Source organism: Jaculus jaculus, chromosome 4 (assembly GCF_020740685.1).
Source record: "Jaculus jaculus isolate mJacJac1 chromosome 4, mJacJac1.mat.Y.cur, whole genome shotgun sequence".
NCBI lineage: Eukaryota > Metazoa > Chordata > Mammalia > Rodentia > Dipodidae > Jaculus > Jaculus jaculus.
In genome coordinates this window covers 153,341,970-153,356,953 of record NC_059105.1, presented here as the reverse complement: position 1 = coordinate 153,356,953, position 14,984 = coordinate 153,341,970, and the positions used below count along the sequence as shown (strand labels likewise).

Sequence of the window (14,984 nt, the reverse complement as noted above, 5' to 3'; positions counted from 1 at the left end):
TTCCAGCTTGCTTGCTTTCCCTGTAACTATATATATACGTATGTATGTATGTATGTTTGTTTGTTTGTTTTTTGAGGGTTTCACTCTGGCCTAGGCTGACGTGTATTTCTCTGTGGAGTCTCAGGGTAGCCTCGAACTCACAGCGATCCTCCTACCTCTGCCTCCCGAGTGCTGGGATTAAAGGCGTGTACCACCGCGCCTGGCTTTGTATTTTTTAAGCACAGATAGAAACAAAACAAAACATTAATTTCCCTCTTCCAAGAGCACACCCACCCACCCACCCACCCAAGTCCCAGTACTTTGTAGGAATGTTCAAATGCAGCTGCTCTCGAGGCTTCCTCGGGGTTCCCCACCCTTCCCATCTCAGCACATTGCAACTCAAGCTTAGAAGTACATCATTTCTGAAAATTACTTTAAACTATAGCAGGAAATCAGCTTTTTTGCCCACATTATGTATTAACTTGCTAAAGCGGAAAATTGGTTGTGGGGAAGGAGAGGGGAAACAAAAAATAAGGAGTTTTGGATAGAAACAAGACTTTTGAGTTCACACACGTGTCGCTTAACACCTCTGATAGTAAAAAAAAAAAATACGTTTAGAATCGTGTGCTTGTCTGATTTATACATGCAGACATGCAAAATGTACTTGCAGATTTTGAAATTTTGTTATCAGTGGTAAATAAGGTGTTAAAACGGACAAAACAGGGGCTGGAGAGATGGCTTAGCAGTTAAGCACTTGCTTGTGAAGCCTAAGGACCTCGGTTTGAGGCTCGATTTCCCAGGTCCCACGTTAGCCAGATGCACAAGGGGGCACACGCATCTGGGGTTTGCAGTGGCTGGAAGTCCTGGTGCGCCCGTTCCCTCTCTCTCTCTCTTTACCCCCCCCCCCACCCGTGGGTTGCTCTCAAATAAATAAATAAAAATAAATAATTTTTTTAAATGCACAAAATGTGGTTAACTTCATTTTACTGATTATTGAAAAAATTTCAATTGAATACAGAAAATAAAGTATCATTTTCATAGAATTGCTCTGTGTGGTGACAGGTTTTCAGGAAGGCATGGAGAAACAAAGCAATTCATCCAGAGAATCTTGCACAGTGCAGAACTTTAAGAATTCTTATTTTTTGAAAGTTTGCTGAAGTTTCTCCAGTTTTCAGTGTGTCCATTTCTTGAGGTCACTGTTTTCCTCCTGCTGTGGGAGACGCCCGAGAGAAGCAGGGGTTCTCGGCCGGCTCCGGGTCTTCCGCCAGCAGAGGCTTGGTTCGCGCAGCACCTGATGGAGGGAGAAGCGCTGCTCATCCTGCGTTCCCATTGCAGTGCCCGCCTCGCCAGGCTACACGGGTCTGGAAGGCTCTCCTTTCAGAGTAAGGGAGGAAGGTCGTTCCTTCTCTGTTGAAGACCTCGTGCCTCCTCTTCTGTGGGGTCGTGTCCAGACCTCATGTTTCCAAGTCCAAGCCGACAACTTCATCCCTCTGGTGGTTTAGCGGCGTCCTGTCCACCCAGAACCCGACTGTTCTCTTCAGTGTCAAAAGAAGTTAGGGAAAAGCACATTCACTGTCCTGCTTTCTAGCCCACCGCATGATTTTCATTTACGCATTTCTCCTCATCCATTTCTCCAACCAGACAGAGTGACTTCCGGGGGAGCATCTTGCCCTGCATCAGATGTGCGCTGTCAAGCTTTCTAATTTCCCTCGGGAGCACTTCTGTTTGTTCTCTGCTGGAGCTGTTTTAAGCGCTCCCACATTTTCTAACACTTCTCCAACATACTTTAATTCACTGTCAGTTTCCCTTCCAATTTCACAAATAAAGAAGTAACTTTTTAAAAGGGAAACTCCCTTTTTGAGGAGCCTCTGTTCTGTTCACTGCGCTGACAAAGGGCCCATCCAGTTCTCCTGTGCCCCGGCCCATCCACCCACTTCTCAGATGCCTGCGTCATCGCTTGTTGTCTGCTTTCTCCTCTGTCCTCAGCGGTGCCCTTTCCTAGATACAGCTGTGCTCCAGAGGGAAGGAGAGGCTTCTGGCCTAGGCCCACAGGGAGGGAGAGCCTTTGCTGCGGTCTTCATGCTCACGGGTGCGAGGGGACTGAGGGATGAAGAAAGATCCCAAGTAACTTTGACAAGCCATTTTGTGTATCTGGGCCTACGTTGTTTTGTTATTTGTTTGCATCCTCCCTTTTCTTTCTTTTCTTTTCTTTCTTTCTCTTTCTCTCTTTCTCTTTCCTTTCTTTCTCTTCTCTTTCCTTTCTTCCTTTCTCTTCTCTCTCTCTCTCTCTCTCTCTCTCTCTCTCTCTCTCTTTCTTTTCTTTTCTTTTCTCTTCTCTTCTTTTCCCTCCCTCCCTCCCTTCCTTCCTTCCTTCCTTCCTTCCTTCCTTCCTTCCTTCCTTCCTTCCTTCCTTCCTTCCTTTCTTTCTTTTTCTTTCTTTCTTTCTTTCAAGGCAGGGTCTCACTCTAGCCCAAGTAGGCCTGGAACTCACAGTAGTCCTCCTTCATTCTGCCGAATGCTGCTATTAAAGGTGTGAGCCACCATGCCAGCTTTGGACCTATAGTCTGTACATGTGGGCTGAGATACAGATATCAGGGTCAGGGGCTGAAGGGATGGCTTAGCAGTTAAGGCGTTTGTGTGCAAAGCCAAAGGACCCCAAGTTCCATTCCCCAGGACCCACATTAGCCAGATGCACAAGGGAGCGCATGCGTCTGGAGTTTGTTTGCAGGGGCTGGAGGCCCTGGAGCGCCCATTCTCTCTCTCTGTCTCTTCTTCTTTCTCTCCCTCTTTCTCTGTCAAGTAAGTAAATAAAATATTTTTTTAAAAAGAGGGATGCGTATTTCATACATGTGCAGGGGTGTGTGAGTAGACCAACCACCACAGTGACTGATCACATCTCTGAGCCACTTCTGCGGCTGCCCACAGAAGCCTGGCCTTGTTTCCTAAAAGATACGGAAGATTTGTTCTGAGATAGAATGGCTGAATCTTTCAGTCCCCCCCCCCCCCAACCCCGCCGCGTTTCTCTGGTGCTAATGTCGGGCTCTTCTGTTTCTCCCGTGGCTTCAGATGTGGCGCTGGCGGCCGTCCTCGTCCCTGCGCTGGTCATGGTCCTCACCACCCTCATCCTCGTGTTCGTGTGCGCCTGGCACTGGAGGAACAGGTCAGTGTTCAGCCCCCTCGCCGGACGGGCCCCGGGACGGGTGTGCGTGCTGTTAGGAAATCTGTAAGTTACAGGTGCGGTTCCTTGTGTGAGTGAAGGTAACCGTTAAAACATTACATGCTTGTCCTTTATTGCAAAAAAAAAAAAAAAAAAAAAAAAAACTAGTAAGTTAGTTTCACAGGTAGGTTCTGTATATCTTTATGGAATCAAGGCTTGAATTATACACCAGAATCTGTATATTAAGGTCAACAAAATAGTTTGTAATATTTTGCTGAAAGAATACATCCCTCTATCCAAAATAAGCAAAAACAGCACTGTTGGTGAGTTGTCTATAAAGCACTGGGAGAGCTGTGAGCTACCTGAGCCCTCTTCAGAACGTGGGGAGCCCTCATATTCCGCCTTAAAGGAGTGGTGGAAGGGAAATGTCCGTCTGAATCTGTTTGGGCTGCTAGAAGAACATTCCATCAACCAGCTGGTTTGTGGACTACCCGAATTTACCTATCACAGTTCTGGAGGCTGGGAAGGGGAAGATGAAAGCCGCAGCAGATTCGTGGTCGACCGAGAACCCACGATGCTTTCTAGGGAACAGGGTGAACAAGCCATCCCTGGCTTCTCAGCGTTAATCCCATTTATGACTTCACTCTGACTTGATTCTTTACCAGTGCCCCACTTCCTGGCACCATCACCTTGTAGAGTGAGGGTTCCCTGTACAGTGAGGGTTCCAGTGTCTGAATCTGGGAGAGGCACAAAATCTCATTCCTTGCAGTAGAGAAGGACCACATTGAGGGACTCGTTTGAGTGAAGGCAGAGATACACATTGCAGGCACTAAATAGTGAGACCCCCTTGCCTGGGATTGCAGAGTCCTTGTGGTATCCATATAAGAGCAGGCTGAGCCTGGATCGGGAAGGGTTTTCTAGGAGAGATATTTAGATTTTCTTCTGTAGACTGAGAAGTCAGTGAGTGTTAAGCGAGCTGGTTATATTATATTATCAGATGATGGTAGAAAATACCGGCAGGATTTGTGAGGATGCACTGGCTATATTAACGCAGACAGGAAGAGACGGCCAAATGAATTAGGAAACTACCTTGGCCTGGCGGACAGCACAGTGATTCTTCAGAAGAGAAGGGAGCTGGTGGGGTAGACTTCCCAGCAGTGTTGGAAGGATGTAAGATTAGTTGTCTGCTAAGAAGGGGGGGGGGGGTTAATCACCGGCTTGCAGAGGTACTGTTGTCAGTGCCCGGCGTCACGAGTGGAGGGAACAGAGCAGGAAGGGCAGGCTCGGTGGAGTGGGGAGGATGGCTTCATTTGTTCACCCAGTCAACAAATACTTGAATCTTTGGCTGCTGCCGTGTGCCAGGGATTTCCGTGATGGACCCAGAGCTTTCCGCCCAGGAGGGGGTACGATGCAGAGGACCCGGTAGTGACACTGATGTCAGAGGTCTGTCACAGGCGGAGGCTCGAGAAGCACATGGGCCCAGGTGCAGTGGTGGCCAGACGGTGCTGAGTCAGTGAGTGGGGAATGGAGGAGGAGGAGGAGGAGGAGGAGGAGGAGGAGGAAGGAGCTGCAGGGAAGCCCAGGGTGAACTGAGCACCAATAGTGACAGTGAGACCAGCAGCCAAAATAACCTGCCTCAGGTCGCCCAGCTTGTACTCGGCAGAGGAAGTTTTGGACTAGGCTTCACAGTCTATACTTTTGGGCATTCAGGCACCCAAGAAAAGCACTCATTTTAGGTAAATTAGATATGCCCTCCAAAAGTTACGCCAGTGGCCAGGCGCGGTGGCACGCGAATTTAATCCCAGCACTCATGAGGCAGAGATAAGAGGATCACCAAGAGTCTGAGGCCACCCTGAGAACACATGGTGAATTTCAGGTCAGCCTGGGTTACAGGGAGACCCTACCTCAAAAACAAAACAAAAAAGCAGTTGGACTATGGGCCAGAGGACCAGGAAGAGCACAGTTGAAATTGCCGGTGGTGAGCGTCACGACCAGTATGAGGGGCAGGTGCCATTAAGAAGCTAGTAAATCGTGAGAGTAAGCAATAGCTATAATTCACACTCATTACTGTTCTAAGTTCTCATACATAACATAACCTGAAGCCCTACCACTTGAGGCTCAACAGGTTAAGAGTCTTGTAGTATGACCATTGGCTAATAGGCAGTATGTTTTTGTCCGACTTTTATGTTTAGAAAAGAGACTCATGAATTTTTTTATCTTTTCAATTTATGATCTTGTACTAATTGTTCAGTATAATGGTCCCATTTTAACATATTCATGTATGCATACCCTAATGACTATTGATGTTTTACATTTTTTAAAATCTTTATAGAGAATTTCTAGGGGAAAATTATTGAATAATCAGATTTTTCTCATGCAAGCTTTAACAATTTTGACACCATCACAACGCCTGCTTTAAGTTAAAATAAAGAAATAGTATACATGGAGATAGGCTTCAAAATAAGTCCAAAGACAGACATTTGCTGGTCGGCAAAGCAAACGGCTTGGGCTCTTTTTGATGGCTTCAGTTGTGATCTTAATCAAGTCATAGTGATGCTTATTCTCACCTGCACAGCAGAAAATCTTCTGCTTTCTCTTTAGCCTATAAGCATTCATTTTAGTTAAATTATATTTTTAAGCTTATATCAGACGATTCCTTTTTTTTTTTTTTTTTTTTGGTTGTTGGTCTTTGTTTTTCTTTGTAATAGGTTCTGGATCAAGTAATTCTTTTTTAAAATTTGATTATTTATTTATTTATCTGAGAGAGAGGAAATAGGCACACTTAGGGCCTCCAGCCACTGCAAACAAACTCCAGATGCATATGCCACCTTGTGCATCTGGCTCATGTAATTCCTAGGGAATGAACCTGGGTCTTTTGGTGTTTCAGGTAAATGCCTTACCCACTAAACTATGTCTGCCCTGGATCAAGTAATTGCTAACAGAGGGAGAGATTTCTCCTGTGGGGAGGGACAAGTCAAAACTGTGGACTGGGAGGAGCAGGCTGGGCAGGGAAGAAACTTGCTGGTTGCATTTGTGGCGCTTTCCTCCTCATAGTCCTGTAGTGCCCTCCTCCCTCTGCCTCCTGCCGCTGTTAGTGGTAACGTTGGCATATGCCAGGATGGTGTGGGTAATGGCATCCATGAAATTCAAGAGTATGAGATCCTCTAAACTTCTCCAGGATAAAGAACCACAGAAGAAAAGCAGAATTTGGCCACAAAAAGGGAAGCTCCGACTAAGTTTTCTTTCTTTCTTTCTTTTTTTCTTTAGTGCTGTGAATTTTGGGAAGTAATTATAGATTTGAGAAAATTGCATTGGAATCCAGAATTGATCTAATGTGTCTTGCCCATAACCCCTGTTGGGACTCTGATTTAATTCAGTCTTACAGTCTTGCAGACTTTCTAGCACCCTTTGTTACTGTTGAGTCGATGATGAGTGGGTAACAGGGGAACTGATTTATTGAGGGTCTAGAAGTTCTTGGGAAGTCGCATGAGGAAGCGGATGAACTCAGGTAGATCCAGAAAATGGAAAGGAGCACTTCTGGTGCATTAACATCGGCCGGCCTGCTGCAGCTGTACAGATTTCTGAGTAAAGGATTCACTGTTAGCTCAAACGTTTTTATTTTCCTCTGTATTTTTCTAGGAAGAAGAAAACTGAAGGCACCTATGACCTGCCTTACTGGGACCGGGCAGGTATCTCATGTGGACTTTGTGTTTCTTTCCCATCAGAGAAAGAGTTCCCCTTCCAGAAGCTCTAGTGTGAGGGAGGAGAGCTGTCTTGGGGCCCGTGGGGAATCACCCTGGCTAGGATTGGCCTCCTCTTCATACATTTTTACCTTTTCAGGAAAATTTTTTTTTTTTTTTTTTTTTACTGTGTCTGTTTCTCTTGAGATCAGCTTTCTGTGTGGCCTGAACATAGAGTAAGACAAAGGCCTAGGGCCCCAATGTCACAGTATGTGTGTGGCTCTGCCACAGTTGTTTGCCAACTGGAAACTTGCAGTCTGTGAAGTCTGTTGTCGCCATGGTGATGCGTTCGCCTCTGAATTTCTGTAGGTGACACTAAGCCTCCCGCCCCAGGCCCCCCCCTTCCTAGTTCCTTCCTAACTTCTCTCAGAACGAGAAGTCGGGACCGAGGCTGGAGTGTAACGGGGCACAGGGCTCCTGGAAAGGGCTAGGGTTTACTTTGCTGTTGCATTTGATGAGAAAATGATATTTTAAAAACACCAGGGCTGGAGAGACGGCTCAGTGGTTAAAGGCACTTGCTTGCAAATCCTGATGGCCTGGGTTTGATTTCCCCAGTACCCACATAAAGCTAGTGGAGTTTATTTGCAGTGCCAAGAGACCCTGACGTGCCCATTCTCTCTCTTTCGTTCTTGCTCACTCACAAATAAAAAAAAACATTAAAAAAAAAAAAAACACCTGCATGTAACAGTATTGATTTGCTTTTGCATGTGTGTTAGAAATCCACCGTGTGCTCCTTTACCGTGCATATTCAGTAAGAAAACCAGCTTGATCGGGAAGGCTAATTTACGTAGATCCCTGTTACCCAAAGCAATGGTCTCTCTGGCTTGTGCTCACGTGAAGGTTGGTGGAAAGGGATGAAGCAGTTTCTCCCCGCCAAATCAGTGCAGCCCGACGAGACCCCAGTGCGCTACAGCAGCAGTGAGGTGAATCACCTGAGTCCCAGAGACGTCACCTCCGTGCTGCAGACCGACTCGGCAGGTAAACTATGCGGCAGCCGTTGGGTGCCAGGCAGGAGGAGAGAGCACTGCTTGCTTAGAGAGCTTTGAAAGGATTTATAGTGGCTTTGGTCGTTTTCACATGTTAAGAATAACTAGTTTCTGAAAGTAAACTTTTTCAAAAGATGACCTTGAGAGAGACACTTCTCTTAGATGGTTTGGTTCATAAAATTGGGGCAGGTGTTTCTAAAGACACTGGGCGGTTTATCTGTTCATCTGTGGTTTCATTCTTTGTGTGTGTGTGTGGTGGGGGGAACAACTCTATATAGCAAGGGTATTAAGAGTACAGTGGGAGGGACAGTCTTACAGTATCCTAGTATAAGCTCCTCCTAAACAAATACTTGAGCCGGGCGTCGTGGCGCACGCCTTTAATCCCAGCACTCGGGAGGCAGAGGTAGGAGGATCACTGTGAGTTTGAGGCCATCCTGAGACTCCATAGTGGATTCCAAGTCAGCCTGAGCTAGAGTGAAACTCTACCTCAAAACAACAACAAAAATACTTGAGAAAGAAAAAGTATATTGTTTCAAAGCTACTACTTACTCCATTCTTTTTTTCTTCTGGTTTTGGTGTTTTGATTTAGTGAGGTGGGGTCTTGCTATAGCTCAGGCTAGCCTTAAACTCACAGCGATCCCGAGTGCTGGGATTAAAGATATTCACCACCAAGCCCGGCTCTCTTCCATTCTTTTCCATTGAGATACTGCTTATCAATCTAAGGAAATCTACGTATACTTTATGCAAACATACATGACTAAGGCTGCTGTGAGATACTAGATGGCATCTTTAATTTCTGAAGTCATTTCTTACAAGTGGGAAGTCAGAGGTCTATGTAGTGACAATGGTGCCTGACGAAGTGTTTGTCCTTGGTATAAAGTGCAGCTGCCAGGTTCGGGGCTCCGTGTTTGAAGTAACACAACTGCTCTGTTGTGCCTGCAGAGTACGCGCAGCCCCTCGTGGGAGGGATCGTCGGTGCACTGCATCAGAGATCTACCTTTAAGCCAGAGGAAGGGCAGGAAGCAGGCTACGCGGACCTTGATCCTTACAACTCCCCAGTGCAGGAAGTGTACCATGCCTACGCGGAACCACTGCCCATTACGGGGCCCGAGTATGCCACCCCAATCGTCATGGACATGTCAGGGCACCCCGCAGCCTCTGTCAGTCTGCCCTCCACATCCACTTTCAAAACAGCAGGGAATCAGCCTCCTGCTCTGGTAGGAACTTACAGTGCCCTCCTCTCCAGGGCTGACAGCTGCTCCTCAGGCCGAGTCCAGTACGATACTCCAAAAGGTGGGAAGCCAGGTCCCACCGCGCCAGAACTGGTGTACCAGGTGCCGCAGAGCGCCCAGGAAGTCCCAGGAGCGGCCAGGGATGAGGCGGGTGACATTTTTAAAGAGACCCTTTGAAGGTGGTGCTGCTTTTTACAAAGCGTCCATTTAAAGCACATGGCTTTTTAAAAATAATTAGTGGTAGTAATAATAGATTGTTTTACCTATCTGTCACTGAAGTGGTTGGGAAAATGTGGTGACCGAGGTACAAGAAACTACTCATTGTACCACCTTGCTTTATGGGTGTTACTGTGGCACAGTTACTGCTTGCCTGTTACCTTCCAGATTTCCTGTTTGTTACTACTGTAGAACACTATTTTTATTACAAAGCTCCCTATGATGCACTTCAAAGAACTGAAAATCACTGAGAGTATTTATTGCCAATGCTGCAGGTACATTAATGAACTCACGATGGTTCGGTAAGCCTTGCTGGTAAAAACGCATGGTGGTACTATTCTTGAAATATCTAATGGCTTGAAATTCTCCCTTTGGGAAAGATAGGTACTGTCATCCTCCTCTTTTATTCCTGTGTCACTTTCTGATTCTTTTTTAAAAACAATAATCAGTTATCTGCGTGTGCATGGTTTTGAGTCGGCCGCACACACTTCTCTCTCATTATGAAGATCTCTAGTGACACTCTTGAAGTGTGTCAGCGCCTCATGTTGCAGGACTCACAGCTGGCCAGTCCACCCGGAGCCTTGCAGCGCTTCATGGCTATATCTATTCTGTTCATAAAAAGCAGGTGGTGGTTTGGGTTTTGTTGTTGTTGTTTGTTTTTTGTTTAATAGGCAGTGCTCACCTTGGTCAGTCTCATGAAATCAGAGCCTCTGATATGTCTAAGTATCCTTTTCCATGTGAAAACAGGAGACAAGCAATTTACAATTTACAAAAGCTGTAAAGGTGATGCCCCTGCTTGACTTGGAGGTTACATAAATTACCTTGAAGGAGGTAATAAGACCTTCACCATTTTGGTTTTAAATTTTCACGAGTCTTGGGTATTTTATAAGCTTAATCAAATAAAATGTTTTAATTTCATTTTTCTTCAGCAAATTATAAGAAAAACCCAGCATGAGCTAGACTTTATGGCATAGGTTTATAATCCCAGGTACTCAGGAAGCTGAGACAAGAGGATCACAAGGGTCAGGGCCTGTGTGGGCTGTAGAGTTCGGCAACTGACGAGCTCCTGTCTCAAAATGAAAAAGAGCTGGGGTCTGTACCAGTGGCTCACAAGAGAGAGGCTCAGTCTTCAGCACTGGTAGAGAGAGCCCCCAGCAGGCATCCTTCCGTGCCGTGTAACACTGCCTTGGTTTGTGCTAGATGTGAGCCGTCCTTTAGGCCATGTTTTAGGAACATACACACTAGCATCAGAAATTATATTTGATTATCCCCCAAAACTTCCTTGTCACTGCCTGTTAATGACCTGCCCCGAACTTCATTTCAGGGTGACTCAAGAGTCACCTGTACTGTCCTCCTGTAAATGTCTGCGGGCGGCAAGACAAGATAAGCAGCTCGCCATAGGATGAACATGTGACATTTGACCCCCCTCCTCATTTACCTCTGTAGGTTGAATGTTAAACTTTCCTGTCAGGTTCGTGTCATGTCTGTTGGCTGTGCCACCAGGCTCTGACGTTGTCCAGAGTCACTACATTAGAAGAGTGCAGAAGCGTTCGTTTGGCTTCCACACCAAGCCCGCCCACCAGTATTCCAAAGGATGATCTCAGCGAGACACCTGTGCTGCTGCAGCTTCCCTGCTTTCTCCTCGTATGATGGTTGTATTTTCATTTGCCTTTTCTCCCCCCAAACCTTGAGGCGCAATTCCACTCTTTGTGCATATTTTGTTTTGAAGTTTTGCAACAAAAAGCACAGGTGTTGAACTTTATTAAACCATATATGAATGTGTAAAGCACATGGATTCATGCAGTTGTCCCCTTTCAGGTGGGAACAAAGTAAACCAGTTGCTGTATTCTTTTTATCCATGCTTGGTACTCAGAGAATATGGTTTTCCTCAAGTCATTTATCTGTTTGAAGCTTTAAGAAAGGTATTTCAGAACAGATTTATTTCCCCAAAGAAGCTTGCTGGTTTTGTGCAGTTAGGTTTCTCGAATCACACTTTCCCCTGGAGCTTTTTCTCCCAGTAAAGTGAGACAGTGTTTTCTGAAATGATGCACATTGTAGGACTTGATGCATAGCAACTGTGCTGTCCTTGAATGACTAATGGTTTTAATAAAGTATTAGTTGTTCTTTTTGTATAGTTTCCTTCCCAAATGAAGATCTGAGCCATACTCAAAAAATTTTTCTGGTGTTTTTACTTTTCCTTTGAGTTTGTTTTCATATTGTAGATTTTTTAAAGTTTTTTGGGTTTTTTTTTTTTTTTTAGTATGCTTTTATATTTGAAATACAGCTTTGGAAGACAATCAAATAACAATTGAAAATGTGAAAAATAATCTTTTTTTTAAAAAGTCCCCTTGAGTTTTTATTCTTTGCTTTAAATAATCACTTTGGTTTTATTTTTTAAATAAATCATTATGGATTTCTTTTTGATAATAAAATTATGGGATCAAACTACAATGTAGCCACAGTAGGTTCCATAAGATTACACCGACTTGGCCGTTACTTAATCCTAGGAACCAGCACAGCTAAAAATGCTATATATGTATTGTTTTATTAAATGCTGTAGATCTGTTGTGTGTACCAGGTCTAGTCCAGTTATTTAAGTTCACATTTCACTATTTGCACTTTGCATTAAGCAGGGTTATTTGCTGATGGGAATGGCTCAAGTAGAGAATTTATAGTTGTTAGCGGTGTGGTGTAATGCACACGCTTGCCCCCCCCCCCCCCCATGTGGGGAGGGAGCGGAGAGCGACCACGGAGCTCGCTGTGATCAAACCTGCACTCCACCTTGTCGCCTAGAGAGCAACAAAAGGGGAACAGAAATGCCAAAACAGATGAGTCCCCTCAAAAGAACCAGTAGATTATGTGGGTGTTAAAGATTTAAAGATGTTTTTCACTGTCATAAGAGGACTTAACAAAGCTTTGTGTTTTTTTAGTCAATAGTTAATTCTTCCTCTTGGTTCTGAACTTGAAGTCACTAAACTGCAAAATCTAAAGAGTTGGATGGTTAAAAAATACTTAGATAAATTGTGGTACCAGTTATTTATTCCAACTTGTGTCTGTTTTCTTTTTTTCATTGAACTTTTTTGGCACTAGGAATGGTGAAAAACAACATTGAAAAATACCTTGGAGGTGAAAATGGCTTGGGTGTCAGTTATATTCTCTCAGAATGTATTTTTCTTACCTCGGCATGTACTGTAGTCACTTGGTATTTGTATATGTTGCTAGAATTTAGACTGTATGAAGATAGATTCTAATGTGTTTATGTGTTGTTAATAAATTGTATATATGTGTCTGGTTCAGATTATTGCCTTAAATAAAAAGCCTTGACATTTGTAGGTGGTCAGACTATACAACATGTCAAATTTCTGTTTTAACATTGGTCATAAACTTTGTGACCAGTATTACAGTGCTGATAGCGACACTGAAACACTTCTACTACTGGACGCTTTTTGCTGTTCCCCCACCTCCCACGGCCAGCAGCATCCTTTTAGAAGCCTGACCTGGTTTACTTTACATCACAGTGAGCCTTAGCATCAAGCTGCAGCTTAGGGCTGCAAGGTGTGAGGAAGATTCATCTAGTGGCTCCTGCCTCATTTCCCCCTCGGGGTTATGAGAAGAACCAAATGAAGCTACAGCGTCATGCCAGTGTGCGCTGGTATCAGCAGAACACTCCATATTATTAGTTTCAATTGGGTAAGGCCAGCTACTAGTTTTCTCCCCTGTTATATAACTCGTTAATCCGTATCTCGTTTGTTCCTTTCATGAGGGAGCTCTGAGTTCGCGCTGTGCACATCCTTGCTGTAAGGAGGCCAGTTGGTCATAATACTGACACTTCCTGACGGTCCATATTGTTCAAAAGACAGTGATGAACTCAACACAGACCTCGTCTAGCAGCAGCTTTTAATGCCCATAACCTCTGCAGTTCTTTCTCCTCTAACTTCGTCAAGCATTGGACGGTTTGTATTAACAGTTGGGAAGGGCGCCTCGTTCATAGGACGACCCTGTTTGCAGAGTCTTCTTCATGGGGGACCTAAGTTGGCCTGGAAAGCACGTCATCAAAGACTAAATGTTCTCATGTGAATTTTTTTTTTCCCATACAAATACAAACAGGAAACAGTCTGGCTGCTCTCTGAAGGCTTTACTTTGGTTGTTTTCCTACCCTTCCTCATTTATTCCAGATAAACTTGTAAGATTTAATGAATACATTAAACCAGGGAGGGGGGTAGTATTTCAGCTACCCCTGCTTAGCTTCGTTGTACAAAGTTAAACTTTAAAAAACAACTTTAACAATGGTGCAGCATGGCATGGTGACCCCCCACCCCCCAATCTCTAATCCTAACACTTGGAACGCTGAGGATAGAGTTCAGGGTGAGACTCTGTCAATAAAACCAAGGGCTGGGGACGGCGCTCAGTGTCCGTGCTTGCTAGCATATGCAAGGTTCAGGTTCAGTCTCCAGCTAATTATGACTCATTACAATCATGGTTGACTAATTACAGAAAGGGGGAAGAATTAAACCATTATGATCGTGGGCTTCCACAGCTGTGCAGCTCCAGTTTTCTACACCAGGCTCAGTCACGCCACTTCCCTACACGCCAGGTATAAAGTGACGGACTCAACTCGAGAAAATGGCATGTTACAGACAAAATTAGTCGACTAAATCCCTTTGGGAATTCGCATCCCTTCAAAAGTTGAGATGAAGTAACTATAAAGTGATGTTTAAAAACACCTCGAAAACTAGCTTATTTTGAAAACATAAGGCAATCAAAACTACTTATTTCCCTGCCATCTAACAAAATGTTTCTTAGTTTTCATAAATATATTCACAGAAATTAAGCTGGTGGTTATAAATCACCAGGCAACAACAAACTTAATATACATAATTATTTGATGAGTTCATCCAACGTATTTAAAAATAAACTAAAAATTGCAGTACAAAAATAAAACTAATACTGTTAGAGCATCTTATTTGGAATCTATGGTCAATCTTGAGTCAAGTTGATTACCAATCTTTTTTCTATAATGTCCTTCAAAAAGAGCTGTTCTGCAGTCACATTGTGATACGCATTCTAAAAAAGAAATAAAATAAGATTACCATCTGCCCCAACCTCAAAATATTAACATGATAAAATACTCTGTTAAATAGCACATATGACAAGCTCAAATGTTACTAGCAAGCTGTGTGGGACTGTTCTTCAGTTTTCTTTGCTCATTCTTGTGAAAGTTTCCTTTGTAACTCACTTTAAAACTTCACATCATGTAGTGTATGGAATTTTATACAGACCAAATTTTAGGACACTGTGACTTTTTTAAATTCCACCTGGAATTGATTTTAAAATTTTGAGTTGCAGTTAAGGCGCTTTAAATCATGGTTCAATTTAAGATATGCTTTTAAAAATTAGTTCTGAGCTCAACAGTGGTACATACTAATAATTTCAGTTACTTAGGAGGCAAAGGCAGGAGGGTTATGAATTCCAAGGCCAGTCAGGACTACACAGCAAGATTCTCAAAATATTCAAAAGTCTGGGATAGTTAGGCCAATGGCAGAGTGCTTGCATAGTCTTCACTAGGCCCTGGGCTCAAACCCTAAGTACCCCAAAAAGGAAATAAATCTGGGGTTAGGTGTGTAAGCTTAGTGATGAGATTTCTCCTAGAATGTACAAGGTCTTGGATGGATAT

At 44.0% G+C, this 14,984-nt stretch overlaps 2 protein-coding genes across 4 annotated transcripts in view; one reads left to right on the top strand and one right to left on the bottom strand.

Annotated features, from left to right (window-relative positions):
• Dcbld2 (discoidin, CUB and LCCL domain containing 2) overlaps positions 1-11,555 on the top strand; it is an 85,512-nt gene extending 73,957 nt beyond the window's left edge. Inside the window, exons 13-16 of the mRNA XM_045148236.1 lie at positions 3,046-3,139; positions 6,776-6,825; positions 7,717-7,854; positions 8,805-11,555. Of these exons, the coding sequence (XP_045004171.1) occupies positions 3,046-3,139; positions 6,776-6,825; positions 7,717-7,854; positions 8,805-9,271 (749 nt within the window). The 3' untranslated portion in view covers positions 9,272-11,555. The remainder of the gene's footprint in view (positions 1-3,045; positions 3,140-6,775; positions 6,826-7,716; positions 7,855-8,804) is intronic.
• A 1,635-nt stretch (positions 11,556-13,190) lies between these two features.
• The window catches only part of St3gal6 (ST3 beta-galactoside alpha-2,3-sialyltransferase 6), a 64,308-nt gene continuing 62,514 nt past the window's right edge, over positions 13,191-14,984 (bottom strand). For all 3 annotated transcript variants that reach the window (XM_045148237.1, XM_004663322.2, XM_045148238.1), the window contains one exon: positions 13,191-14,374. In XM_045148237.1, the coding sequence (XP_045004172.1) occupies positions 14,288-14,374 (87 nt within the window). In that variant the 3' untranslated portion in view covers positions 13,191-14,287. The remainder of the gene's footprint in view (positions 14,375-14,984) is intronic.